The sequence below is a fragment of the Pleurodeles waltl genome, chromosome 12, assembly GCF_031143425.1.
Source record: "Pleurodeles waltl isolate 20211129_DDA chromosome 12, aPleWal1.hap1.20221129, whole genome shotgun sequence".
In the NCBI taxonomy this organism is placed as follows: Eukaryota; Metazoa; Chordata; class Amphibia; order Caudata; family Salamandridae; genus Pleurodeles; species Pleurodeles waltl.
Genome location: NC_090451.1, coordinates 239,187,572 through 239,214,833, shown reverse-complemented (window position 1 = coordinate 239,214,833; position 27,262 = coordinate 239,187,572). Strand labels below are relative to the sequence as shown.

The 27,262-nt window shown below is 45.7% G+C and overlaps 1 protein-coding gene across 1 annotated transcript in view; it reads right to left on the bottom strand.

The window, feature by feature from the left end:
- AP1G1 (adaptor related protein complex 1 subunit gamma 1) overlaps nucleotides 1–27,262 on the bottom strand; it is a 707,422-nt gene that overhangs the window by 192,846 nt on the left and 487,314 nt on the right. Inside the window, exon 15 of the mRNA XM_069217071.1 lies at nucleotides 21,529–21,618. Coding sequence (XP_069073172.1) covers nucleotides 21,529–21,618 — 90 coding nt within the window. The remainder of the gene's footprint in view (nucleotides 1–21,528; nucleotides 21,619–27,262) is intronic.

The window sequence follows — 27,262 nt, the reverse complement described above, 5'->3', positions numbered from 1 at the left end:
GATCACAGAAGAAGATACGGAAGACGAAGAACAGAAGGCAGAAGACAGGCAGAAGACTACAGAAGAAGATGAAGAAGAGAGGCGACAGGAGAGGCAGAGAAGTACACAGAAGAAGAGAGAAGTCGGGGAAAAGAAGAGTACAGAAGAAGATTACAGAAGAGGAGCGAGTAGGAAGAACAGAGAAGAAGAAAAGAAGAAGGAGCAGGAGAGAGGGTGAGTAGCGCGGGGCAGGGCGAGGGGCTGGGAGGTGGGGGGTACTTACTGTGAGGTGGGTCTCAGTAACCTGGAGAAGCTGGAGGAGCTGGAGGAGCTGCAGCGGCAGGGGGAGCGACCTACCCTTGGCAGAAGATGCATTTGTGAAACATTTAGAACACAGACAGCAAGGCAATGTGGCGTACTGGCTAAACAGCTTTCCTTCCTTTCAACTACTAGTCTCTCCCTAGGGCCTACATCACTTAGTCAGATGCGCTCACCTAAATAAAAGTGTTATACAAGTAGCACCTGTTCAGCATTTTGGCAACAAGTGTTCTGAGCAGTGGCGGCTCATCCGCTATCGCGGAGGAGCATCGCCCCCTCTTCGCCAGCAACAGCGGCAAATTGAAAAATAAAAACAATAATAAACAATGTGTAAGCGTAAGTGAAATTTACTTTCTGTAAGTAAAGGAGACAGCAATTTCTTGAACTGAAGCTTTCATTTAATCAATGTGGTCAGGTTGGCAGTAGGAAACGAAACTTTTCCATTTTGATGCATAGCAAGCTCTAGTCTAGAGTCTAGTGGTTGGTCTACGTGCTTCCTTGAGAATGCCCATACATTCTGTAGGGTGATTAAGGTAACCAAACCCTAAAACCTCAGGAGCCAGACTGCACGGTTGAGTAACTTGGGGTCTGGATGTAGAATTTGTCCTCGACTCTGTGTGATAATGGCCAGCCTAGTGGGGAGCTTCTCGAGTGGGACTATTGAGAGATCCAAGAATGTGGTGAACCATGGGCTAGCATTCCCATATGGGGGGCACAAGGATCATGGTAAGAAATGTTTGTCAGAGCCTCCGTATCAGAAAGGTAAGGACGTGAAAAAGCATAGGCAAATATCCCTGAAAAGCTCATCTATACTGCACTTCCTTGGATAGCAGGTGTGGGTACCTTGAGGAGAAGCTTGGGCATTTTGTGCTTTCTGCTGTGGCAAAGAGGTCTATGTGAGGAGCCTCCACCTTTTGAAGTACGACTGGAGGACTTGTGGGTGGAGTTCGCACTCATGGACTTGTTGCTTCATCCTGCTGAGCAAGTCAGCAAAGTTTTTGTCCATTCCCAGGACAATATTCCACCAACAGGTGAATGTGATATTGGCTGTCATATTGTTCGTCCACAGACTAATACAACCTTGCGAGACAGGTGAGGTAGGAAAGCTTTCAGAGCTAGGAATAGTGCGTGAAGTTCCAGGTAGTTGATGTGAAGAAACTAGTGTTTAGCACCTCGTAGACCTTGAACTGCTAAGTCTTTGAGGTGAGCATCCCAACCCGGGAGTGATGCATCTGTAGTCACTGTTAGCTGAGGAAACTAGGGTCGAGAAAAGGCCGCTCCTTTAAGAGGTTGTTGGTGTTTCACCATTGACGTGAACGGTGAGTTTGGCAGATTAATAACACTAGATCTTCCAGGTGACCCTGTGACTGAGCCCACTGACAAGATAGGCACTGCTGTAAGGGATGCATGTGCAATCTTGCATGAGGAACTATGGCAATGCAGTAAGCCATCATTCGTCAGAGACACATTATATTCCTCACTGTGTAGTATTGATAATGATGGAACTGTGGCAGAAGTGTTTGAAAACTCTCAATGCAAGCTAGATTGGGGTACGCTAACCCTAACTATGCATTTAATATTTTGCCTAAGTAAAGATGAATTTGTAGCGGTTGAAGATGAGATATGGGAATGTAGAGAGTAAATACCAGTCTTTGAAGGAGATCCACTGTCATCTGAGTGTGTTGTTGACATAGATGCAGTCTAATGATTGTGAAAATGTTGGAACCTTCCCCGACAGGTGTTCTTTAGGGGTGGTGGGGGCTTTAGGTGTCTCAGAAACAGCCTCTTGTGTAAAAGGAATGGGACTGCCTGCCTTGTCAAGTGGAAGCCTCAGTGGTGGACGATTTATATGTTCCCCTGTAACCTGGGTGATGAAAGGAACCTATCTGTCTGGGAGTTTGTAAGGCGCCCAAGACCTTGGCAGTGTTGGTGTCCTTTCTAGGGTCGAGTGCACAAGCACTGTGGCCTGTTGTAATGTCTCTGTGGGCTTTTAACTACGTCCACTACTGCTATTCATTCTTTGTTGTGCTTGTCTTAAATGCTTCATTTTTATTGGTGCATTTTGTGAAATGACCTTCCTTTGTGTGCGGAGTTCCCTCCCTCACACGAGGTCACAATTTCTCCTGTTACAGCGGTGTGATGGTCCCTCCTCCAGTTTCGGTTTGCCTTTCATCCCTGCCGTGAGCCTTCTTAGAAATTCACGCAGGGAGCCAATAACTCTCACAGCGCAGGTGGCATGTTGAATTGACTTGCTTTTCCAAACTCAAGAACCACTGCATTGCAAAAGCTTGTTCATTTTTATCAAGTATCCACTTGCGGTCCAAACAGGTGCTCCTTGTCAAAGGGCATCTTGAGAACTGCCTGTTGGACCTCCAGCTTGAAGCCAGAACACCAAAGCCAAGCATGTCGCCTTAAAGGATACTGGTGCTGAGTCCTCTGGCTGCTGTGCCTGCTGGGCTGAGGGCACACCGACTAGAGTTATTAGTAATAACCTGGCCCTTTGAGAGAATTTGTTGTTCCCATTTACAGTGCTCTTCAGGAAGGTATTGCAGCAATTCTTCCATCTCACTACAATGTGCCAGATCGCAATAGGACAAAAGTGCTTCAGAATTGGCAATGCGCCTATGATTGGCAGCCTGCGCTGCAACCCTCTTTCCTGCAGCATCAATGTGTTTGCTCTCCTTTTATGGGGGACGAGAGTCCCCTGTAGCTTGGCTATTAGCCAGCTTATGAGCAGAAGTGGCCCCTATTGAATCAGGTGGTACATATGCCCTAATTTAAAGTGGGTCAGAGGGGACCGCTTTGTTTTATCCACCTTTGGTGTAATTACCCTAGAACGCATAGGTTCCTTAAATATATCCTCCGCATACTTGAGCATAACCAGGAGCACGGCAAAAAATTGTATGCCACTGTGCGTGGAAGAGAGGCTGTTCTGTGGGTTCTTTGTGAAGCTCTACATGGTGAAAGGCTGCTTCCCGATAAACTACCTGTTGATAGGAGGAAGAGTCCTCTGGATGAAAGGGGCACGCAGGGTAAAGACCAGGGTCATTACGTGTAATGGGATCAGGATTATAGGTATTCCATGGATCTGTTTTATGAGGAGGACCCCCTAAAAACCCCATTGAAAGATTGTGATGACACCTGAGAAGTGTCAACCCTTGTATAGGTGATCGTGCAGAGTAGGGATGGGTGGTGAAGGCCGATGAGGCGGGTTAGTAGCCTTGCCATTTATCCTCTTCCTATGAGGGACAGGAATGTCCAGGGCCTCCTCAAAAGTCAATTTCCTGTAGCAATGATGTGACCTGTGCCTTCTTGAATATGAAGTGTGCGCTGTTTAGCATCCATCTTTTCAAGAATAGGCTGAATTGGAGAAGGGCTGTTGGAAGACTGGCCCGAATCTCCGGTGTCCAAAATTATCGGCTCCAAGGGCTTCGGCACCGAAGACATAGCTGCCAAATTTCCCAGGTCCATGCCTGATGTGCTGCTTCAGTCTTTTAGTCCTCTGTTATAATGGAATCAAAAATACTACAAGTCCAAGAATTGAAAGAAAATATCTGAAATGGAACAGTACATAATGCATGGATCCCGGAAGCTCCAGTCCAGGTTTTTCCTTTGAATTCTGGGGCTTGTAGTCCGGTTTTACAATGGAATTAACAATATACTTAAAGTCCCAGAATGCAGAGAAAAAAAAAAACCTGGGATGGAGCAGTACATCACACATGGACCTGGAAAACTTGGCAGGGCTGCGAAGGTTTGTGCTTCATGATCTTGGTCAGTGCCGAAGTTGAAGCTGGCTGCCGCCAGGTCAGTGCCAAGGTACGGAACCATATCGAGAAAATCTCTTGGACCGAAGAATGGAAGGTTGAAGCGGAGGCTGAGGGCTTAGCTTTCACGGCTATCTTCAGTGCTGAGCCTAAAGGCAGAGAGTCCGAAGCAGTCTTTCAATATGGACCATGGCCAGATGGCAGTGGTGGACAGGTGACCTCTATAATTGGCTGGAGAGCCTTTCTGGAGGCTTTTGGGGGCAAAGCAGAGGCCACAGTACTCACGTACTGGGCAGAAGAAAGTTCTTGGCTCTGGATTTCAGACTCCACATTGGACTCGGATGGAAAAAACTTCCTCCTCCTGCGGGAGTTCTTCCTCAAAGAGGCCGGGGGTGTCGCCTGATGCCCTCTGGGTCATTTCCATTCAACAAGCCCTCCTGTCCTGAAGAGTATCCTTGAACCAAGAAGATTTGCAGGCATCACAGTCAGCTTCATGTTGATCTGGAAAGAGGCAAAGGTTGCAGACAATATGTTGATCAGCGTGCAAAAACATTACGTGGCACCGAGGACAGAAACTGAAGGGAGTATGTTGCATCAGGGCACCATTTCCGTCCATCCAGGGCCAAGCAAAAGGAATGCCCGAGGCATGAGCTAATACCCAGAGTGGCAGCCAGTCGAAGCTTGACCCGACGAAAGAGTAAGGAGCGCTACAGTGGGAAAGCGGGATCGAATGAAAAACCATCAGAACAGAAAAGAAAGATTGAAAACTGAACCACATTGAGTCGAGAATACAGAAGAGAGGCACACAAGTCTGAACCTGATGGAGAGAAAACAATCTAAAAAAAGGAGTCGATGCCCATGCAAAATATTACAGAGAGGAGGAGTTACTCGATCTTGTGACTTGAAAGACTTCTTCGAAGACAAACAACCTGCACCACTCCGGACTCAACACCTGATGGCAGGAGTATACAGAGAATGTCTATTTACACCCACACATTAAAGTTATGCATTTATGGAGGATGCCCCTGTGACAGATTATTTTTGATTCTGGGGACACAGGGGGCATATTACTCTGTATATGAGTATTCAAGGCTGCAGCATCACAGTAGTGAAAAATCAAATCTGCTTTCTCTGCTGTGGTGTCAAAGCGATGGGAAACTGTACAATGCTCAATTCCCCTTATTTTTATTTCCAAATATTACCCTGTTCTCTACAGGTCTGAAGAAGGTAGGGGGAGGCCAGACAAGCTATGTCACACGCTGTTACGTTGCCTCCCCTTCCTCCAACAGCTCTGCAAAGACCTTTGTCAGGGACAATCATTGCTGTGATGTGCAGTGACTGTGACAGAGTACCATCTAGAACGGTATTTGCGCTCTGTTATTGCAGAGAAAGAACACATGGGGGAGTGGAACACTGGGGAAAGCCCAGAAGTGAAGAAAGGATGGCCTGATGCCGAAAATGTTATTTCACTGAAAAAATATGTACTGACCGGCAAAATAGGTATTTTATTATTAACCGCTTTCAAAGGAAAAAGTGAGGGAAAGTCTTATGAAAGTGGGTGGAGAGGAGGATGGCAGGTACTTTATATTTAGTAGAGCTACCAGGGAGAAAGGAGGAAGGACCATGTTTCGCATGGATTCAAAGGTCTCCCACCTTCCTCCAACACTGGCCCATGTGATTAGGTTAAAAGTCAGCTAGGGCTCATTAGTGAGGTATACACAAAATAAAATGTAACAAGGGTAGGTGTCAACAAAGGTAAGGAAAACACTTTCCTTTAGTAATCGATTTGCACCTTGCAGTGCTGTAGATTCACACGGTTTGCCCAATCCTGCTATCTAGTGCTGGGCAGGGATTTTGTATGTTGTTTTGACTCGTGATATCCAGGAAAGAGTTGAAAACGCACCTCTTTAAAGAACACTACCTCACAAAGCAGTAGCAGGACACTTTGCCTCCCAGAATACAAAGCAGGTGCAACAATTTTGAAACATGAAAGTCTGTGTGTACTGCTTAATAAATATGTACTTAAAAGATAGTAACTGTCAAACATCATGCCATAAATTAACATCTGGGGCGTTGGGAGGCGCACATGAGTCTACAACACTACAAGCCGCAAACTGACTGTTATAGGTTAGTCATGCGTTTCATTAGCAGAATGTGCTGCTGTAGATCACATGCTTTGCCTGAAAAGCAGTATCTTTCCCCCCTAAAGTGATGGCTTGTGAATAGGAGCACTATACGTTTAGAACATTTTCTCAACTTGTTTTTCTTCTCAGGCATGTCCACACAGTAATGTTTGGCGAAAGCATGAGTATGAGACCATTATGCAGCTTTACAAGTGCCTGCAAGTGGAATGTGACTTTAGGAAAGCCAACGTGGCTCCCTTTTCCAAGGACTGTTGTGACCCCCCAAGTGCAATACTGTAAAGTTATACTCCATTCTCCTAATCAGAAACCTGAGGCACTGGTAGTATCCTGGGTTAATGGGGGTGCAGAAGTAGTGGACCTTGAGGTTGGGGGTTTCCATGTAGTCCCTCTCGCAGAGCGACATAATGACATTTGGAAGTGCTCTGATTAAGCACTAAGAAGATAGAATGTCGGCCACGATGTAGTGTCCCTCTTGGGGGATGAGAAAATAGAGGAAATAGATTCAGTGTCCTCGCTGGTGTGATGGAAAAAGTTTGGATACATCATGTGAGGAAATGCTTGCTCTTCTTTCTGCAGCACCCTTTGATGATCCTTGATGGTGAACGCTTACCTGATGGGCTATCAGGCGGTATGGCAAGATATTTCAGGCAGTGTCCGTGGGTAACGAAGCGTGCTCACCTGTCTGAGGTTGTTTCCTCCCATTAACCTTAGGGGTACCCTGAAAAGTGCTGTGTGGTTAGGCAGAATGTGTGGAAAGACATTGGCGGAAGATGTGCCCTTTGGGTGCATCTGGATTCACAGCAGCTGTTACGCCAGAAGCCACCCCTGCAGGACAACTAAGATGACTGACCTGCCTCCATTCCAGATTTTAAAAGGATCTGCTATGGCTGGGACAAACGGTTCTTGCATGTGATTCCTGACTTGGTTACACTTGGACTCCACCTATGAGGCTAAAAAGGTGTTCCCCTTGGAAAAAGCACAATGGTGCAGTGCTGCTATACTTTAAGCAGAGACCAGACACTTGCAGCTAGGCATCACTGAGAAAGATAATGCTGGTGGAAGTTTCACTGGAGGCAGTGTCAGCGGCATTCAAAGTAGGCCTAACTCTATTCCAAGCTTTTTGTAAGCATCTGGAATGTGCTGAACCTCAATGATCTTCCATGTGGTAGCAGTGATTCCATGACAGTAACCAAAGCAAGCTATGCAGTATTGCATGGCAGCCCCCAGAGCTACCAGTGTGCCTGTAGCTAGATTTGCTTGCTTTCTTTGTCATGGGGAAGTGCTTCCTATTAACCTTGCACAAAAGCCCTTGTGTGTTCTGTGTGTACTACAAGTGAATTTGGTGGAACACGGCCTCAACGTAGGTGGAGTCTTGTGGTGCTCCTTTATACTACTTCTCATACCTAGGGATGACACTGTCTTTGACAGGGTCTCCGACATTTTCTGTAGTGCAATGCAGCATGTAGTGTAACATTTGGAAAGACTAAATAGGGCGCTCAGTCTTTAACAGTCTCAATAAGGAAATCATCCTCTTTCTCTAATAAGTGAGGCTTGACCTCATGATGGACTGCTGCAAGATGATTGACTAGTAATCAGGTAGGGATTGCTGTATGCTATATGCTTCTAAAGATGGGTCATGTTGGGGTGGGTGGTGGGAAGAGAGCACTGACTGCTGGGGCCTCTTTGGACACAAATCAGGGCTCTCTCAAGGTTATTCTTTGCCCAGGAACTGATGCTACATAGAGGTCGAAATCCGGAGGGAAGATCTTCTAAATGTGCTGTCTGAGAAACTCCAGGAATTACCTTTGGGCTGGGAGTGGGTTTCATCTAGGGCACTGGAGAAGGATGCCTGAGTCACTGAAAGACATTCTGGACACCTCTCTCCCTATATCCCCAGAACACCAGAGGGCCCACCCCCTTTACCATTAGGGCACGTTCCCTTAACATCTTCGTGTATGGCTGATGGTTCACAACAATCTTGGTATTACATTTTACAATGGGGCCACTGCCTATCACTTTGGTGCTGGATGGACTTTCTACACTAAAAATCTTCACAGGCTGAACAAGTTGCTTCTTCATGGTTCCTCAGGAGACAGAAGCTGCAGACACGCCTTTGGGTGTACCACAGAAACACACTGTTACAATTATACAAGAATTTAAAAGGTGTATCTTCCATGCCTCCTTTACCCACAAGTCATCCTCATACGACTTGGCCCTAAAGGCGTTTGACTCTATACAGTTCTAAATGGCTTAACAGTCGCACAATGTTTTCATGTGATGAGGTAGTGATTATAATGTCTCGATCTCACAATTTTGCTTCCATAGCGCTGAGGCCCTGGAGCTCTTAGATGCATTGTGAACCAAATTGTTGGGTGTGGGTTTGGGGTTAGGCAACCTGTTTTTAAATTAAAAATACTTCTCAGTTTCAAAAATCACCAGTGCAATTTTCAGAGCATTCAATGTAAACCTATGGGAGGAAAACAAGAATGCAGTTTTGCTGTGAAGTTTCACGGTTCCTCAGGATAGTTATTTTTCTTTAAAGATAGTTTCTTCTTGAACAGGTCCGCTGCTCTCAGGAAATCTTGGTCTTTATTGAAGGCAGGTAGTCTTCCCAAAGCTTCGGAGTTCTATGGCTCGATCGCTGCAGGTATGGACATGGAATGTGAACGAATTGGGGAATCGAATCAAGCGCTCTGTGGTCCTACAGTATTTGCATAGGCACACCCCAGATGTGGTCCTATTGCCGGAGACAATCTGAAGGGGAATCGTTACTGAGTGCTGGATAGATTCCGTTACTCTCTGATTGCGCATGCAGGCTATACCACGGACTACAGTGGAGTAGGGGTCCCAATTAAAAACTTGATACCCTTTATGTTGGCCAGAACGTGGTGGGACCTGTTGGGCAGATATATGACAGTGGCAGGTACATGGGAAGGTCAAGGCCAACAACTCAATATATGCTCAGTTTATATACCCCTGAGGATGCAATCACAAACACTAGCTGAGATCGGGGATCTGCGGCTGGACATGCCTCCTGGCATATTGGTGCTTGGCGGGGATCTAAACATGGTGATGAACCCAGCCATGGATAGGGAGATGAGAGCCACTACTCAAGGGGATGCTGGGGCCTTTCTAGATGCCATGAAGTTAGTTGACCTGTGGCACGAACACCCCCACAAGTCGAAGAAATACACTTATTACTCTGTGGCCATCATAGTTACTCATGTTTAGACTATCTCCTAGCCTCAAGGACATACTTTGGGAGTTTCAGGGATGCTATTCACAAGTGGGGGTGTGGAGTGGATCTGCAGACCTCAAGCATCGCACACGTCACAAGCGACAGGAACTGAGAGAGGAGGCGGAACAACACGCCAAGGCCTACGCCCTGGCCGTGCAGAGATGGCTTTAGGTTGTTCGTGGTAAAGCCACTAAATTGTTAGCTTGTTTGGATAAGAGGAACTGGGAGAGAACCTAGGTTAGGGAAATTGTGGATGCCGAGGGGGTATGTTAGGTATCGAATGACGATATTGCAGAAGCATTTGCAAAATATTATAAAAAGGTATATTTATCTGGAACACACGAGACTGAGGATGATTGTGGGGCCCTCCTGCAGGACATCAGGCTGCCATAACGTTGGACGACCACAGGGACAATGTATTGACGTTAGAGGAGATCGCACAGGCCTTGAAAAGTTTGCAAACTGGAAAGAAGACAGGTCCGAATGGGCTGCCGCTAAACTATTTAAGTACATGTCTGATAAGCTAGCAAAACCCATGTTACATATGTTTTTAGAGGCTAATAATGTGTGGTGCCTGCTGCTGGACCAAAGAGTTGCAACCATAGTAGTACTGCCAAAGAAAGGGAAGCCCACCCCCAAGGAATGTGGGTCATATAGACCCATCTCCTTATTAAACACCGAGGTCAGGGTGCTGGCGAAGGCCTTGGTGACTGGTTGGGGCTAAGTTAAGACACCTGGATCAATACGGATTCATGCCACACAGGAGTACATGCCTCAATTTGAGGTGCCTACATGGGGTCCTGTATATTGCCTTTGACAGCATTCAGTGGCCCTATGTGTTTGCCCTTTTAGAACTCCTGGGATTCCGACCTCGCTCGAGTGGCTGGATAAGTATTCTGTATGAATAGCCGGTGGCCTGAGTGTGGGTTAATCCTATGCTCTCCGGGTCTTTCGTCCTGCATAGGGGCACACAGAAAGGGGTGTCCGTCCCCCTCCCTCAACGTGATCTGCTCTTGCATCAGAGCCGCTGGCAGCGTGGATCCGCCAGGAGCCTCTGATTTGGGGCATCAGTGCTAATGGGGAATGTGGGAGGAATGCATCTCTCTCTCTCTCTACGCCGATGACGTGCTGCTATATGTTACTAACCCGCATTGGTCCATATATTGGGTCTTGCAAATCTTCTGAATCTATGGGGATGACTCGGGCTACCACATTAACTGGGAGAAATCCCTTGTTTTCCTGCTGGCTGGGGGACCCTTGGTGCTACCCCCCAAGTGCACTGAGCCAACTGCCCATGATGGCTCTACGTACCTAGGCATTGATATTACTAGAGACCCGGAGAGATTCTTTGAGGCCAATCTGCTTCCACAGTTAAATAAGTTGCATTGGGATGTGGGTCTCTGGTGTGCCCTGTCACTGTCACTGATGGTGAGGGAGGCCTTCGATTTTTGTATGTCCTGCAGAATACCCTACACAAGGAGGTCTTCCAACAGATAGAACAAGAGGTCAGACTGCTGCTTTGGGATGGGGAGGCTCTCGCATTGCATTAAGTAAATTGCAGCAAGGGGTATATGAGGGGTGGGGGCTGGCTGTCACCGGATATTACTCAGTATTATTGCGCAACACAATTGGTGGTGGTCAACGATTGGGTATTTGCAGACCAGGAAGAAGTGGCATTACATGCGGACAGGGGTGCGTCCGAGACAGCACTTTACCAACGCTCAGAGGGATGTGTTACTGCCGCACATGGAGACTTGCTCACAAATCTGGAAAGAAGCATCCAAGTATTTGGGGCAGGCTGGCACCCTCTCTGCCACAAAACCCCTGTGGCATAGTGACTTGCTGAAAGAAAGTGACTGCAGGGGTTTCGAAGGTAGTTGTCGTTGTTGGGCCTCGACTGACTGGGTGATACCTGGAAAGAAAGGGCACATGTGTCACTTGAAGATCTAGAATACAATATGGCTGAATCGGAGCGCCTTTGTTATCCCCAATTGGGTCATGCTCTATGCTGTCATATACAGGAAGGTGAGCAGAGATCGTCTGGTGCAGAGCTGCTGGTGCGCAAAGCAATCTCCTAGAGTTACTAGAAGATGATGAACAATTCCCCAGACCTGTTGGTTCCTCTCTGGGAAGCCTGGGAAGGGGATATGAGAGCGTTATAAGATGACAGGATGGGGGGGGGCTCCAGAGCTCTAGGGAGATGGTCATTCGGGCTCGTTTTCGATTGATACAGCAGAGAATTCTCCACAGGGCGTATTATTCCAGGTTACTCCTTTACTGGATGGGCGGGGGGGGGGGGGGGGGGGGGAGGGACTCCTCCATGTGTGTGAGACAATGTGGACAAGTTGGGACCTTCTATTATATTCTGTGGTCCTGTCTGGTGATTCAACAGTATTGGAAGGGGGGTAGTTGGGATCAGACCCGGATACCTGGGCAGACAGTCCATTTGAACCCTAAACAGCTGCTTTTAAATATTAGGGGCGAGGAAAGCTGGCTGAAACATCAACAAATGTGGTTAGTGCTTGCAGTAATAGTTGCTAAGAGACATATCACAAAAGCCTGGGGAACGGGACAACCTCCTAGTCTTGCAGCATGGACTTCTGACTGGTGCGGGGGAGGGAGGAGGGGGCGGCTGAGAGGGTAGTTTATCAAAGTATGGAATGTCCGATGAAATGGGATAAAGTGTGGGGCAACTGGAGCTCATTTAGAGAGGAACAGTGGATGGATGGTTCAATGGGAAGTGGTATGTAACAAGCTTAGGAGTCTGAGGCACAAGCAATCTTTACAGGTATCTATTGTTACACTGGAAATGTGTGGTTTTTGTACGTGCCTGAACAAATCAATATACCCTACCTCTAGTAACACTGTGCATTGCTATGTGGATCGTGGTTGATTGTTAAATGCAAGTAAAAATTGCCTACGTTTGTTAATAAAAATATATATATATATTTTTTAAAGGCTTTGGTGGTTGCTGGGCTGCGGGAAAGGTCGTCTTTTGGTGCAGGATCATTGAGGGCTGCAGACAGGGCAGAAGGGATGGGGGCAAAGTCAGTTGGTATCTGCAGTTTTCTCTGCTGGTGCGACACTGTAGTGTCCGGCTCTTTTTAGGTAGTCAGGAATATGAGTTCTAGGGTTCATGTGTGCCACCTAAATACTAATATTAGGGTTGTTATACGAGTGCCAGGTGGTAGCCAATGGGCTACTCACCTTTAAGGTGACTACACCTTTCTTATGACCACTTCCTTTGGGAAGTGGGCATAGCCCTAACCCTATTGACCTAATTCCCTCTAAACAAGATGGAGGGATTTAAAAAAGTGGAGTCCACTTCAGCTCGTTCATCTTAGGGGTGGGACTGGCATGAATGGGCACTCCCTCTACACCCACCAGTCCTGCTGCCAAAAGTGGGGTCAGGAACTTTGAGTGGCCGGCCTTCTTTACCATTAAAAGAGGCCTGGGTCACATTTCAAAGGCGGCAAGGCCTTTGAAAACTCCCCGCCCTGGAATGTCCATCCTGCCTGGACGAGGTGTTATCACCTCCGCCCAGAGCAGGCCTTTGTCTGAGCTCTCGAGAGTGTTGGCTCTCACCTCAGCGGGCCAGAAAACTGTCTAACAGTGGTAACTTAAGTTTTTGCCAAATAGGAAAAATGACTTTGCAGTTTTGACAGAAAGAAATCTGGCACTGGAGACCTGTTTAGAAGGTACCCAAGTGCACTTTCAGTTGAAATTGCACCAGAAACCAGACACATATTTCGGGGTAACCATGTAAAAAGTGCCACTTTTCAACAATGTACATCTCTTTAGCTTCCCACAACATGAATCCCAGATAATAACAAAGTGCTGTGCATATCTAGTTGAGGAGAATGCTACAAGCATTTTCAGTAACTAGTAATGTGTTCATAAAATAGTGCAGTCAGCATATCACTACAGTGTGCACTAGAAGCTCTTAGTATTATCAGACTGAGGTTAGACTGTAAGTAAAAAATTCTCTTCAAATGAGAATTTATTACATGATCATGCAACTTGTTGATCAGATTTAATGGTTGTTCAGTTTGAACTACTGAAGAGCAGTGGGAATAGACCTTATTAGGACTATATCCAAGGCTTGCCACGGATAGTCAGGTCAGCTGCAGTGGCAGACACTCTATGTATGTATGTGGAGGTGCAGGAGAATGGGAGTAGGGTCAATGTAAGGCATGAAAAAAAGCACATGCATGTAAGTAATTGCCAATATGTACGCATTCCCTCTTCACTCCATCTCTTTAGGTTGCTTGCTGTGTACATGGACAAATGAGATGGACCTCAGGCTGAGAGTTTCAGGGACTTTTAGTGGGAATGTAGGAATGTGCAAGTCTTTCCTTTACACCGTGATACAATGGCTGCTTTTTAGCTTGCAATGTTTAGGTTCTTTTTATGAGGAGCTTCTTTGGTGGAGTATTTTCAGTTTTCTCCAGACAAGTTTGAAGATTAAGCGTGAAGAAGCTGAGGTGGGAAGAAATCCCCAAATCTTGGGACGACACATACAAAGGATTGTTGCAGTTTGTCTCTCTGTGAACTATGGAATATATACACAGAATCCATAGTTTCTCAGCAGTGCCTAGGATCACCAAGATATATGTTTCTCTGCTGGGTATTTAGTTGAGCTTAGGTGTAAAGGTGCACAAGCATAGCAAGACAGTTAGTAAAATAAATTGAGCTTTTAAGGGAAAACAGAAGCATTATCAGGATGTGACTGATGTACAATAGTTTCTGGTACCTAGGATTAGCAGGACATCAGTAAATGTAACAATTTTAATGTTGCTAGCCTGCTTTTAGGGAGATCTACCAGTAGGGTTTCTGTAGCACAGACTTGATGGTACTTATGCTTATAGCACTGATTGCAAGTCTCACACTTGAGAATACTTTTTCTTTCTGAAGAACGAGTTACTTACCTTCGGTAACGCTTTTTCTGGTGGATACACTAGCTACCTGTGGATTCCTCACTCAGTGAATTTTCCCCCTGCGCCAGCTTCCGACGGAAATTTTCTTCCTAGCTTCTGCACGTCGACGAGGACGTCACAATTGCCCACGCGATGCCGTCTGACATCATACAGGCAACAAGAGGTCCTCGCCGGCGTGCTGACGTCAGTACCAACATTTTTTCCGTGCCTCTGAGACGAACAGGCAAATACCAGCAAAATATATATACAATTGAAACAAATGCTTCAATAAAATCTTACACCACAACATTTAATTAAATCAAAGAGAAAACATCAGCATAAATATGTAAACACGCAAAAATATAACATCAACTATATATATAATCACAATGTTTTTGTTTTTTTTAAATATATATATACATAAATATATACACATATACATATGAAAATAACATATTACCAACAGGAGCTCACCCAAAGATAACTTGGTAAGACCAGACAGGCAAAGGGGAGGCAGGTGGGACCGTGAGGAATCCACAGGTAGCGAGTGTATCCACCAGAAAAGGCGTTACCGAAGGTAAGTAACTCGTTCTTCTGATGGATACAACTACCTGTGGATTCCTCACTCATTGAATAGTCTCCCAAAGCAGTACCGCACACGGTGGAGGGTGCCTGAATGGTCAAACCAAGAAATCCTGCAGCACCGCCCGTGCAAAATGGCCATCCCTCCTAACCTCCGAATCCAAGCAATAATGCTTTGCAAAAGTGTCGAGGGATGACCAAGTTGCCGCCTTGCAGATGTCAACCACAGTAACACCCCTAGCCAAGGCCGAAGAGGCCGACTTAGCTCTGGTGGAATGAGCTCTTATTCCATCAGGGAGTTCTTTCTTTGCCAGAGAATAACACAGCTTAATGCAAAGAATGACCCACCTGGAGAGTGTTCTCTTGTGGACTGCCCTTCCTCTCCTTTCCCACGTACCTGATGAAGAGTTGATCCTAAAATCTAAACTCCTTTGTTCTGTCCACGAAGAAGCTCAGCGCTCTTCTCGGGTCCAAACGATGCAGTCTTTCTTTCTCTTTCAAAGGATGATGTGGAGGATAAAAAGAGGAGCGAGTAATAGACTCACCTATATGGAAGGGTGAAACAACCTTTGGCAAGAAAGCAGCCGTGATCCTCAACACCACCTTATCCCCATGGAAGGATGTATACGGGGGCTTAACAGAAAGAGCCTGCCGCTCACTCACTCTTCTAGCTTAAGTAATCGCAACAAGGAAAACAGTCTTTAAAACCAATAACCTTATGGGGCAAGAATGCATCGGCTCAAACGGTGAGCCCATAAGAAACGTTAAGACTAGGTTCAAATCCCACTGAGGCATAATGAAAGGAGTGGGAGGATATCTATTAGTGAGGCCTTTTAAAAACCTCAATACTAAAGGAGATTTAAATAAAGAAGGCTGGTCAGGCAGACACAGAAAGGCTGACAGAGCCGACAAATAGCCCTTAACTGTAGCAACTGCACAACCCCTCTGTGCCAGGGACAACACAAAAGACCAGATATCCGATAAGTGGGCACGTAAGGGATCCATTTGCTTCTCTCCACACCAGTTCACAAATGTAGCCCACCTGCTAGCGTAGATAGATTTAGTGGAGTGTCGCCTTCCCGATAAAATAACATCCACTACCGAACTCAGGTTGCCCCGTTCAATCTCCAGGCATGAAGGTGCAGGCTCTGGAGGTGGGGGTGTAAAACCTGCCCCTGCGATTGCGAGAGGAGGTCTGCCCTGTGAGGGAGACGGAGCGGGGGGCACAGAGAGAGTTGGAGAAGATCTGAATACCATCCCCTCCTTGGCCAGTCCGGAGCTATTAATATGACTTGGGCTCGGTCTTGGCGAATTTTCCTCAGAACCCGAGGAATCAAAGGTATGGGGGGAAACGCGTAGAGCAACTGGTCGCATCAGGACATCTGACACGGGTCCCCCAACGTTCCTTGCACCGGATACTGGAGGCTGCAGAACAACGCGCAGTGCGTATTCTCCCGAGTGGCAAAAAGATCTACCGAGGGATTCCCCACATCTGGAAGATTTGCCGGACCAGATCTGGATGAAGACGCCACTCGTGAACGGTCAAGAAGTGCCGACTGAGACCGTCCGCACAAGACTCCGGCCAGATGGTTCGCTACCAAGCAAACCCGATGGTCCCTTGCCCAGGACCATAGCCGCAGAGCTTCTCTGCAGAGAAGGTACGACCCTACTCCTCCCTGCTTGTTTATATACCACATCGCTGTAGTGTTGTCCGTCAGGACCTGAACCGACTGACCGCGAAGGGAAGGGAGGAAAGCCTTGAGAGCCAGATGTATCGCCCGCAATTCCAACAGATTTATGTGAAACATCTGTTCCACTGGAGACCAATGACCTCTGACCTCCAGGTCCCCCAGATGAGCTCCCCCACCCTAGAGTGGAAGCACCCGTTATCACTTTGGTCACTGGAGGAGGCAGCGAGAACGGCCTTCCTTGGGAAAGATTGACGTCCGCAATCCACCATCTTAGATCCACTGCAGCGCCTCTGGAGATCTTTACCGATCCCTCGAGATTCTCTTTGATCTGAGTCCACTGCTTTCGGAGGCACCACTGAAGAGCCCTCATGTGCCAGCGAGCATGAGTGACTAACAGAATGCAAGAAGCGACCAGACCGAGCAGACGAAGGACCTTGAGGACTGGAATGACTGCTCCACTTTGAAACATTGGAACCAACGCCTGAATGTCCTGAATCTGCTGGGGTGGAGGAAAGGCTCGATTCAATGTTGTGTCCAGTACTGCCCCTATGAACAGGAGGCGCTGAGAGGGCTCTAGGTGAGATTTGGGCACGTTCACCGAAAAGCCCAGATCGAACAACAACTGGGCTGTCGCCTGCAGGTGACGCAGCACGAGCTCCGGAGACTTGGCTTTGATCAACCAATCGTCCAGGTAAGGAAATACCGCTATCCCCTTCCTTCTGAGCTCTGCTGCAACCACCGCCATCACCTTCGTGAAGTCTCGAGATGCTGAAGTAAGACCAAACGGAAGGACCGCAAACTGATAGTGCTGCGATCCCACCATAAACTGGAGATGCTTCCTGTGCAACTTGAGTATCGGAATATGAAAGTAAGCATCCTGCAAGTCGACAGACACCATCCAATCTCCTTCGTTCAATGCCAAAATTACCTGAGCTAGGGTCAGCATTTTGAACTTTTCCTGTTTGAGGAACCAATTCAAAATCCTCAGGTCCAGGATTGGTCTCAATCGGCCATCCTTCTTGGGGATCAGGAAGTATCTTGAATAACAACCCTGACCCCTCTCCTGCTCCGGAACCAACTCTACTGCACCCTTTGAAAGGCGGACTAGAACTTCCTGTTCTAATAACAGGAGATGTTCTTCTGAATAGAAGGATGGACGGGGCGGGATGGGGGGTGGAAACTACCGAAAGGGAAGGGCATAGCCTTTACCCACAATGCTGGTAACCCAGGAGTCCGATGTTATTGCCTCCCACATTTGGAGAAAGTACATTAACCTCCCCCCTAGAGGAGTGGTATGCAAAGGAATTGGTGGGTGACTAAGGCTGCTTTCCATGCTGCACCCTTCCAGAGGAAAAGGCAGAGTGCTGCTGGGTGGGCCCTTTGGTTCGAACCCTACCCCTCCCCCCCTGTATGATCTATAGGGGAGGGCAGTGGTGGCTTGCTGTTGAAATCTGCCCCGAAAGGAGGAGCCACGACCAAACCCCCTAAATCTTCTGAACAGTCTAGAAGAAGCAGAAGAGGAGGCTTGCAAGCCTAACGATTTTGCTGTGGCTCTACTCTCCTTAAATCTTTCAAGGGCTGAGTCCGCCTTTGATCCAAAAAGCTTATCCCCATCAAAGGGAAGATCCAGCAGGACTGACTGAACATCTGATGAAAATCCAGAAGAACGAAGCCAAGCCTGTCTCCTTGTAGCAACAGTAGTGCCCATAGCTCTGGCCACAGAATCAGTCGTGTCCAGCCCTGGCTGGATTACTTGGGTCGCCGCAGCCTGAACATCAGAAACAAGGTTCAACACCTCCTGAGGCACTTCCGAATGAGACGACTTGATCTCCTCCATAAGGGCGTAGATGTACATGCCCAAAATGCATGTGGCACTGATGGACTTGAGAGCCATACTGCAAGATGAAAATGCTTTCTTGGAAGACTGGTCCATCTTTTTAGAGTCCCTGTCCGAAGGCACACCCGGAAAAGAGCCTGGAGCAGTGCAAGATGAACATGAAGCCTGTACAACCAGGCTTTCGGGAGTCTGGTGCTTCGACAAAAAGCCTGGATCCGCAGGAGCCACACGATACCTGCGCGCCACTGTCCTATTAACAGCTGAAGATGACACTGGCTTTTTCCAGATCTCTAGAATCGGGTCCAGAAGAGCCTCATTAAATGGCAGAAGTGGCTCTGCAACTGCTGAAGCAGGATGTAACACCTCCATCAATAAGTTGGGTTTTGATTCAGACACTGGAAGAGGAAGGTCCAAAAAGTCAGCTGCTTTTCTTATAACAGAGTGGAAAGAAGCAGCCTCCTCTGTATATACTCCAGGAGATGTTAAGTCCCACTCTGGAGAAGTGTCTAAACCACTTGCCGTATCCAAACCCTGGAGATCTCCCAGAGGTTCTTCAATCTCCCCCTCCTCCAGGGCCTGCTTTCGATATTCTTGTTCCTCAAGGAGGCGAAGAGCTAGCCTTCTTGAATGAAGTCTGGCTTTGGTCCTCTGCATTGACAGGGTTGCTGATCCTCCGGTCCGTCTGACGCCGGATCCATCGGCGCCGTGGTCTTCTTCGGCGCCGACCGAGGTAAAGGATGTACAGGAGAAGAACTCTCCGGCGCCGGAACAGCAGATCTCATCGGCGTCGTAGGTTGTGAAGACGACGCCAAGGGAACCGGCGCCGAACCAGCACCTCCCATAGGAAGGAAGGGCATGAAAGGTGCCGGACGTAAAGGAGCCGGAGCACCCATATTAAAGGCCAATGGCCCCGAAGGACCAGCCGGTCCACCACCTGGATCCATTTGCTGAAAAATGGCAAACATTGCATTTAGAAATGCGGAACTGTCAGCACCTGGAGCCGGGAAAACCGGATACTGCGGAGCCTGAGCTCGAGGTGACAACAGCGCCGGCCCCGGCGTCTTAGAAGCAGGTGAGAACTCCTGATCCTGTTGAGGTACTTCAAAAACAGATGGTGGAGTCGCAGGCGAAGTCGGTGATGCGGGAGGCGTCTGATGGTGGGACTAACCTCCCATGTCTTTCAGCACGAACCGAAGGCGACCTCGAGTGTGAATGCTCTCTACTCGACCGGCGCTGAGAGTCACGGTGAAGCCGGTGAGACTTAGGCGATGATGATCTACTCCGATGCCGCTTCTTCTTTTTGGACTTTGCCAAAAAGAGCTTCGCCTCCCGTTCCTTCAACGCTTTTGGATTCATACGTTGACAGGAATCACATTTCTCCACGTCGTGGTCGGAGCTCAGACACCACAAGCAATCCACATGTGGGTCTGTCACCAACATCTTGCCTCCGCACTCCCTGCAGGGCTTAAATCCCGACTTTTGTTGAGACATCTCGAAGAAAGAAACAGTAACTGTAACTATACAGAGTACAAACAGTAGCTCCCATGAAGAATAACCGTCGTTTGAAGGCACGGAAAAAAGAGTACGGACGTCAGCACGCCGGCGAGGACCTCTTATTGCCTGTATGACGTCAGACGGCGTCGCAAGGGCAATTGTGACGTCCTCATCGACGTGCAGAAGAAGGAAGAAAATTTCCGTCGGAAGCTGGCGCAGGAGGAAAATTCAATGAGTGAGGAATCCACAGGTAGTTGTATCCATCAGAAGAAAAATAGTTTGATTGGAGATTATTATGTGATACTTATGAGGAAGTCTAACTGTAGGTTGTTATCCATAGTGATTGCCAGCCACTGCTACAGCAGTAGACACCGTTCTGTATTGAAAAGCTAGAGAGGGAAGTGGAGAGAAGCAAAAATTCTGACATCTAATTCCTCATTTGCTATCTTGACATCCAAATAAAGGCCAACCACATATTGTTGTTTGTTAGACTACAGTTCCCACTGAGTTCTCTCCATGTAAAAGCATAACAGTATAGAGGTGACAATTGATCATAGTGGGTTCCTGGCAATATGTGTACTATTTGTGTAGGTTACAGAGGAAAGAAATAAAGCATATTTTGTGCAACTTTTCAAATTAAGGGGTGTGTTATGATGAAGTGTCTTAAGTGCAGAACGATCAAGAAGAATAAGTCGGCAGGCCTTCTCTTTTGTTCAGGAGGCACAGTGTGGTATAACTAGGGCTTACATGGTGGCAACATCAGTGCTGTGGCTTGCTCTAAAGCCTTAATTGTGTTGTCTGGTCCAAAGCCTTACTTGTAAGGTGCTTTTTGTAAGAATACCACTCTTATCTTTCCCAGGAACAAGAAGCCAGAAAAATTAGGTTCAGATCTTTTGTGCTCGTCGTTGGTTCTTACAGAAAGTGCATTGTTCCAAGGATGTGTTAACTATTTAAGGCAAATAATACACTTGTTTATGAAAAAAGTTGCTAATCAATGGGGCCTAATGTAGGATCTTTTCTAGCTGCTAAGATTTAAAGCCTTCTGTTTAGGTCTTTCAAGAAGAGTGGGCTGAAGTCACGCCAGTGTGCCAAGGCATTTCTCCTGGGATGACTCACGTTGCGAAAGCTGAAGGGGATTAAAAAACCTTATGGTCATGCCACAGGTAAGATTTTCAGTCACATTAAAAATTACAAGTTTGCATCCACCTTCAACGACTACATAAATATAAATTAATATTCAGCTGTGGGCAATGGCAGCTGAGGTGCTACAACCACTTGATGACAAAAATGGTTTCTACTCCTGTGATCAGCTACAAAGTTGTTAGTTTTCAAGGTATGGTCCTTGCACAACAACAAATGATATTCTACACAGCAAACTAATCTACAGTACATCCCATTCTACAGAATCAATTATATTTATTTAGTTACATAACAGAAGGAAATGTTTTAACTAACCATCTGACCATTTTAGGCAGTTAACCCCAAAACTCCATGAGCAATTAATTTCCACCCCTTGCTTCTCCATCTGCTTGCCTTATCCAAAATACTGCATAAAGTCAATGTACCTGGATGGGCTCCTCCTCTTCACACTGCCCTGACACCAAAAGGTCTCCATATTCTCCCATACACCAGGAGGAAACCTGTACCAGTGGTTGCTGAAGGAGAAAAAGAAAGCTAGTTAGTGATCCTAGCACAATCACGCTTTCCCACTGCACAAAATTGATTAAGCCACAAAATAATCATATCTCTACTTCTTATTAAAGTCTACAAAGAAAACGTCTCTTATCTTAAGGAAATATAGGTATTGACTAACCAAAGGTATTCCAGCGTTAATCTTTTGGGAAAGTTATGAAATAGACCCAATGTTCAGTAGTTTTGTTTTATTTTTTTTATCTTGTATATTTTTGTATTCTTCAGTATTTTTGATCAAAGTCTCAAAATGTATTTTGACCAAAAAAAGAATGCACCACTTATATGTTGATTTAACAAACAAATACATTACACAAGTCTGTAACTTGCCACTATGCTCAAAGAGGGTCAACCATATACTGGATAACTGAAAATGTCCTCAAAGCATTATTTCATTATGACGTCTAATTGTTAAAATGTGTGACAAAATTATATAACAAAGCAAATTTCGTTTCAAAGTTATATGTTGTAAACAGTTTAAGAATGCATTCGGATTATGTCATATAGCTGCTTCCCTTGCCAACTCAAAAGAACAACTAAATTCCAAAACCTGCATCTTATCCCAAACCAAATAGCTATTTAAATATAGCCATTGGAGTGGGGGCAATTATATGGGTAAGTACTTTAATACAGACATTATATACTGTTTCACAATAAATAAATATGAAACTTTTGTTTAAGAACAGATCAAGACAGAGGAGTGCTACCTAAAGAGGACTACCATCTCTCCCTCTTCTTTCTTTGTTTCAGGTAGCTCAATTTGGCACCGAAAAAGCACACAGCATTTAGGGGGAGGGTCCTGGAATGCCACACTGGTCTCTGAAAAAGATAAGCCTGACTCACCCCAACCAGATGTACATTTCAATGCACTGGGTATTGATCAGCAGTAAGTATCTTTCCAACAGCCTTGCTCTGGACAAAGGTGAAGTTGTCTCACAATTCAATAACTTATCTAGCAGCTCTCCTCTCTCCACACCAACGTATACATCAATGTTTATAATTTTACTTACTTCTCAGGTCCATTTTAATGGAATAAGTACAGCAATCTAATTCTAGGATAGTAAGGCAGCAAGACTAATACAGTGGCCTAGGAGCTTTGCTGTGACTCATGTGCTCTCAAGCTTTTACCAAAGGTGTCTCATGACACTCCAAGGTCAGCGTATCTCGAGCTTTCATGTTTGTGCATGAACTCTGAGTAACTGTCCTCTTGCCTTATGGGTACCTTGACATGGCTGATATTATTGTATTTGCACTGCATTATTTAACTCTTTGTGAACATTCAGGTTTGCAAATATTTTTAAATAACCTATGAGATACAAAGTATTGTGTAAGTAGCCCCTACTTTCTGTTGCATATGGAGTACTAAGAGTGCTGGATGCTAAGGATTCTGAGATCTTTCTCATGGTAAGCCCTTTGGGACTGAAATTACACACTCCATAGATCCTAGCTTGACAGACTATCTGTGCTGACAATGGGTCATCCCCCCAAAAAAACATCATGGATGAGTGTGGCTAATTGCCAGCATGGTGATGCTGTCCAAGTGAAGAGTGCACTGGTGGTGCAGCATAGTGATTTTCGACCTTGGGCACAAGATTTATGTGTTTTGGTTCGAGGGCAAAGACTACAGGATCTGTAAAGGTCCATCTAGTACCTCCAACAACCAGCACCCTCTGCCTATCCTTTGTTGCACGTGTGAAGGGAGGGGGGCTAGGGAAGAGGAGGCGGTTGTGCTTGTTCTACATGTGAGTGAAGGGTTGGATGCATTTGGGACTCAGAGTGACTGCTAAACAATAAAAAGGCTGCCTTTGCCCACGATGTGCTTGGCAGTCTGTGTGTACCCCTGCTCATGACCCACCACATGAAACCTTTTCTACATGATGTTTAAGAGGAGGCTTCCAACCCATTCCCTTTGGTTTCACTGTATAAAAGGGAAATTTCTGTTAAACCCTCACATACCTGGCGGCTGTTGGTCACCTATCAATGGTGACCTTTACTGGCCCCAATCTGATGCAGAAAATTACACATCACACTGAAAATTTGAAAGCTGCCTGCCTAAGGACTTTGCTTCGGAAACCCAGGAAAATAGGCTGTAAAGGGCAGTGGCACTTCATCTTAGCAGGGGTGCTTTAAAACATTTGAAATATTTCTGATGTTTGGTTTGCTATGGCTTCTACTCCTGGAGATCTAATTGGCATAAATAATGAACCCCGACCACCAAGCCAGTATTCTGTCCCTGTGGATTTACCAAGAACTCTACTTCCATGTGAAGGGCAAATGTGTTGCCCTGAGCTGATCTACGGGGTTGTTGCTCTCTGCCTGAGTGGTCCCAAGACTTACCTACATGACGTTTTGGTCCTGTGACCTGTGGAGATAAAGATTACTTCCAAGTGGTGCTGGACTGCATCTACTAAAATAAATATCAACGCAAATCAAAGATCTCCACAATGCCCAGCTGACTGAAGAAAGCTACATGGAAGACCCCTAAATGAATGAGTCTGTCCAGGAGCCACAAGATCTATGCATCCCAAGACAAAACAAGAACTGGCAATGTCAAAAAGTCTGCTTTAAATGACTGCTGTATGGTAATGTGAAACATTACAGCTAAATAGCATAGGAATAGGTATATATTTGTGTAAAAACAAAGAACCGAAGAATGATATTGGTGTAGGTTAAAAGGTCAGGTGACAGTTGCACTGTCATGCAAGACTCAAAAATCCATGTAGGTTAATGCAATGACTGCCTTCCTCCCATCTGCTGCTAGGGAAAAGCAAAATCAAGTATCTAGTTCCTCAAGGCACCTTAATGGCATTCCAATTTCCTGCGTGTGCCCCTGAAAGTTCAAGCTTCAGCAACTGAATAAACAAAATGATCACAGCTGTGTGGTGGGGCAAGCACTTTTTTGTGGAAGCATAAACTTCAGCTCAACCGAAACATGTACTCCTGGCACCCAACATGTGCCCAGAGACTAAGCCCCTCTCTAGTGATGCTCACATAATTCTCTGGCGAAAGCTGCACTGTCAAGCCAGACGATAAAAATCACATCTCCTGGGCCATGCCTCTGCAGAATCTATCAACTTTATCATGTTGGTGAGGTGCCACTCCATCCTTTTGGTGCCTTTAACACCCTATTCACAGTATCAGAGCATCAGGAAGGAATGGTTTCTCATCTGTAATCCTGGTTCTCTCTCGGGAGATTCTCCATTGAAATCATAAGCACTGAATAGTCCTGCCCACGTGCGGGATCCCAGAGTACTTCTCTAAAATATCTTCTTAAGTATACATCTGCACCGTACTTCAGAAAGGCCAAGGTTTAAGAAATAATTTAAAAAAAAAAAAAAAGGTTTGGTAGCTTGATAAATAGGCTATATGTGGCAATAACTTTTTATTTACTTTTAAAAGGGGAAAATCAATAATCATAAATAGGAAACATAACTAAAAATTAGATAATCTTTCATTTTAAATCTCATTCAATAGCCTTTTTTAAAGGAAAAAGGGGAAGAAGGAATAGCCCAATATAGAAACGTAGGCTACATCTATGCTAGTATAATAACTGATGCTGCACCTTTAAGCTTTCACAGCCTTCTGGTATCCCATCATCCCCGGTGGGAAGGAGTTACCTCAGTTCTTTTTCACAGAGCCATAGAGAGATGAACTACTGTAAATCAGAACGTCTGTTTACTGTTTTTGTCCCTTCCTTCAGGGAGGAGGGAGGGTTGCTTATGATTTCAATGGAGATTCTCGAGACAGAACTAGGATTACAGGTGAGAAACCAATAGTTCTCTCAAAGAATTTTCCACTGATAATCATAAGCACTTAATAGACTAGCAAACCCATCCCTAAAAAGTTGGTGGAAGAGGAAACAATGACCTACAGAAGAAACAAAGAGATTCCTTAAAGAAGCTTGTTCTACTTGAGCATCTGTTCTAGCATCTGAATCGAGAATGTTTTGGAAAAGTGGGAACACACCTGCATGTGGCTGCTTTGCAGATTTGGGCAATAGGAATATTCTTCATTAAAGCAATTGTCGCAGATTTACCTATGGTGAAATGGGCTACCGGCCTACCAGCTAAGGTTTAGTTTTCGTTTTGATAGAATAACAGAATACACAAAACTAATCATCTAGATATAGCCAGTAAAACAGCATGTAAAAGCCATAATTGATAAACAATTGTTTGGACTTATGATTATCCTGAGATTTGTCCAGGTAGACTTTTAAAACTCTTCTAAAAAATTAATGATTTGGTTAACATGAAAATCTGAAACAATTTTAGGCAAACAGACAAGGAAGTGCAATGCTGAACTCCCAGGAGGTTGATGCATGGGGGGGGGGGGGGGGGGGTTGGTTCTTTTAATGTTAACACTGGGATCTTGAAAAAAGAGGTTTGTAAAGGACTAGTTCTGTAAGCAGTTAATAGCTGTCAAATGAACATCAATAGAGGAAAACTGTAACCAGGTGTAGCAAAATGAAAAAATACAGTAGTAAAGCTTCCTCTTGGTAGGTGGTTGCGTCAAAACTTTAGAACACCAGACACAAAATCTTTAAGTTGACTGAGTAAGAGGCTCTTGTGAATGGACGATTAGCCTCTTTTAGAATGTTCATACAGTCTTATTGAAGGGCTTACATGTCCATATTGGAGGTTTTCAGGAGCCAGGCTGCGAAATCATAGGATAAAGGGTTGGTATGAACTATCTGGCCTCCGAACTTGATGAGAAGGTCCGGTCTGCATGGCAGACTCATGTGTGGTAGTTCAGGCATGTACAACAGAGATCTAAGACCACTACTGTTGTGGCCACTCCAGAGCTAGTAAAATCATTCTGGCTCTTGAGTAACACAGCTTGAAGAACACTGCTGGAATTATGGGTATCTGTGGAAAAGTGTAATGAAATTTGCCAGACCAGTTGATCCATAGGGCATTCTTCATTGTCCCTGATTGGTAGAACCGCAAAGCGAAGTCTGGGCATTTTTGTGTTATCTGTGATAGCAAAGAGGTCTATATGAGGCAAATATCAGGTGCAGAAGATGTCGTGAATAAATGAGTCATTGGGGACTCACTTGTAATTTTCTTGAATACATCTGCTAGGTGAGTCTACTTGAGTGTTTTGGATACCCATGAAATGAACTGCAGTGATCCTCAGGTTTCTGGATGCAACCAATCCCAGATTGATTGGGCTTCTAATGAGAAGGCTCTTGACCTTGATCTTCCTTGTACGTTCTGATATTACATCATAGCTGTGCTGTCCATCTGAACAAAGAGTGAGTCTTGAAAGAGGGTTTGCAAGACATCAAGGCTTCATGAACAGCTCTCAGTTCCAATAGGTTGATGTGTTATGTCATTTCTTTTGAGGAACACATTCCCTGTACGTGGACACAAAGCATGTTTGCACCACAACTCGAAAGGGAGACATAGGTCACTATTTTCTGTGATGAGACCTAATGATGAAAAGGAATTCTGAGGAGGAGATTTTTTGGTTGATACCACCATTTGAGAGATTGCTTCCCTGTCAGAAAGGGTGATCTTGTCTTCCCAATTGCCTGAATATTGGCTTTACTGGTCTTCCAGATACTCTTTCAGTAACCTCATATGGAGTCGGGCGTTTGGTGTTAGAAAG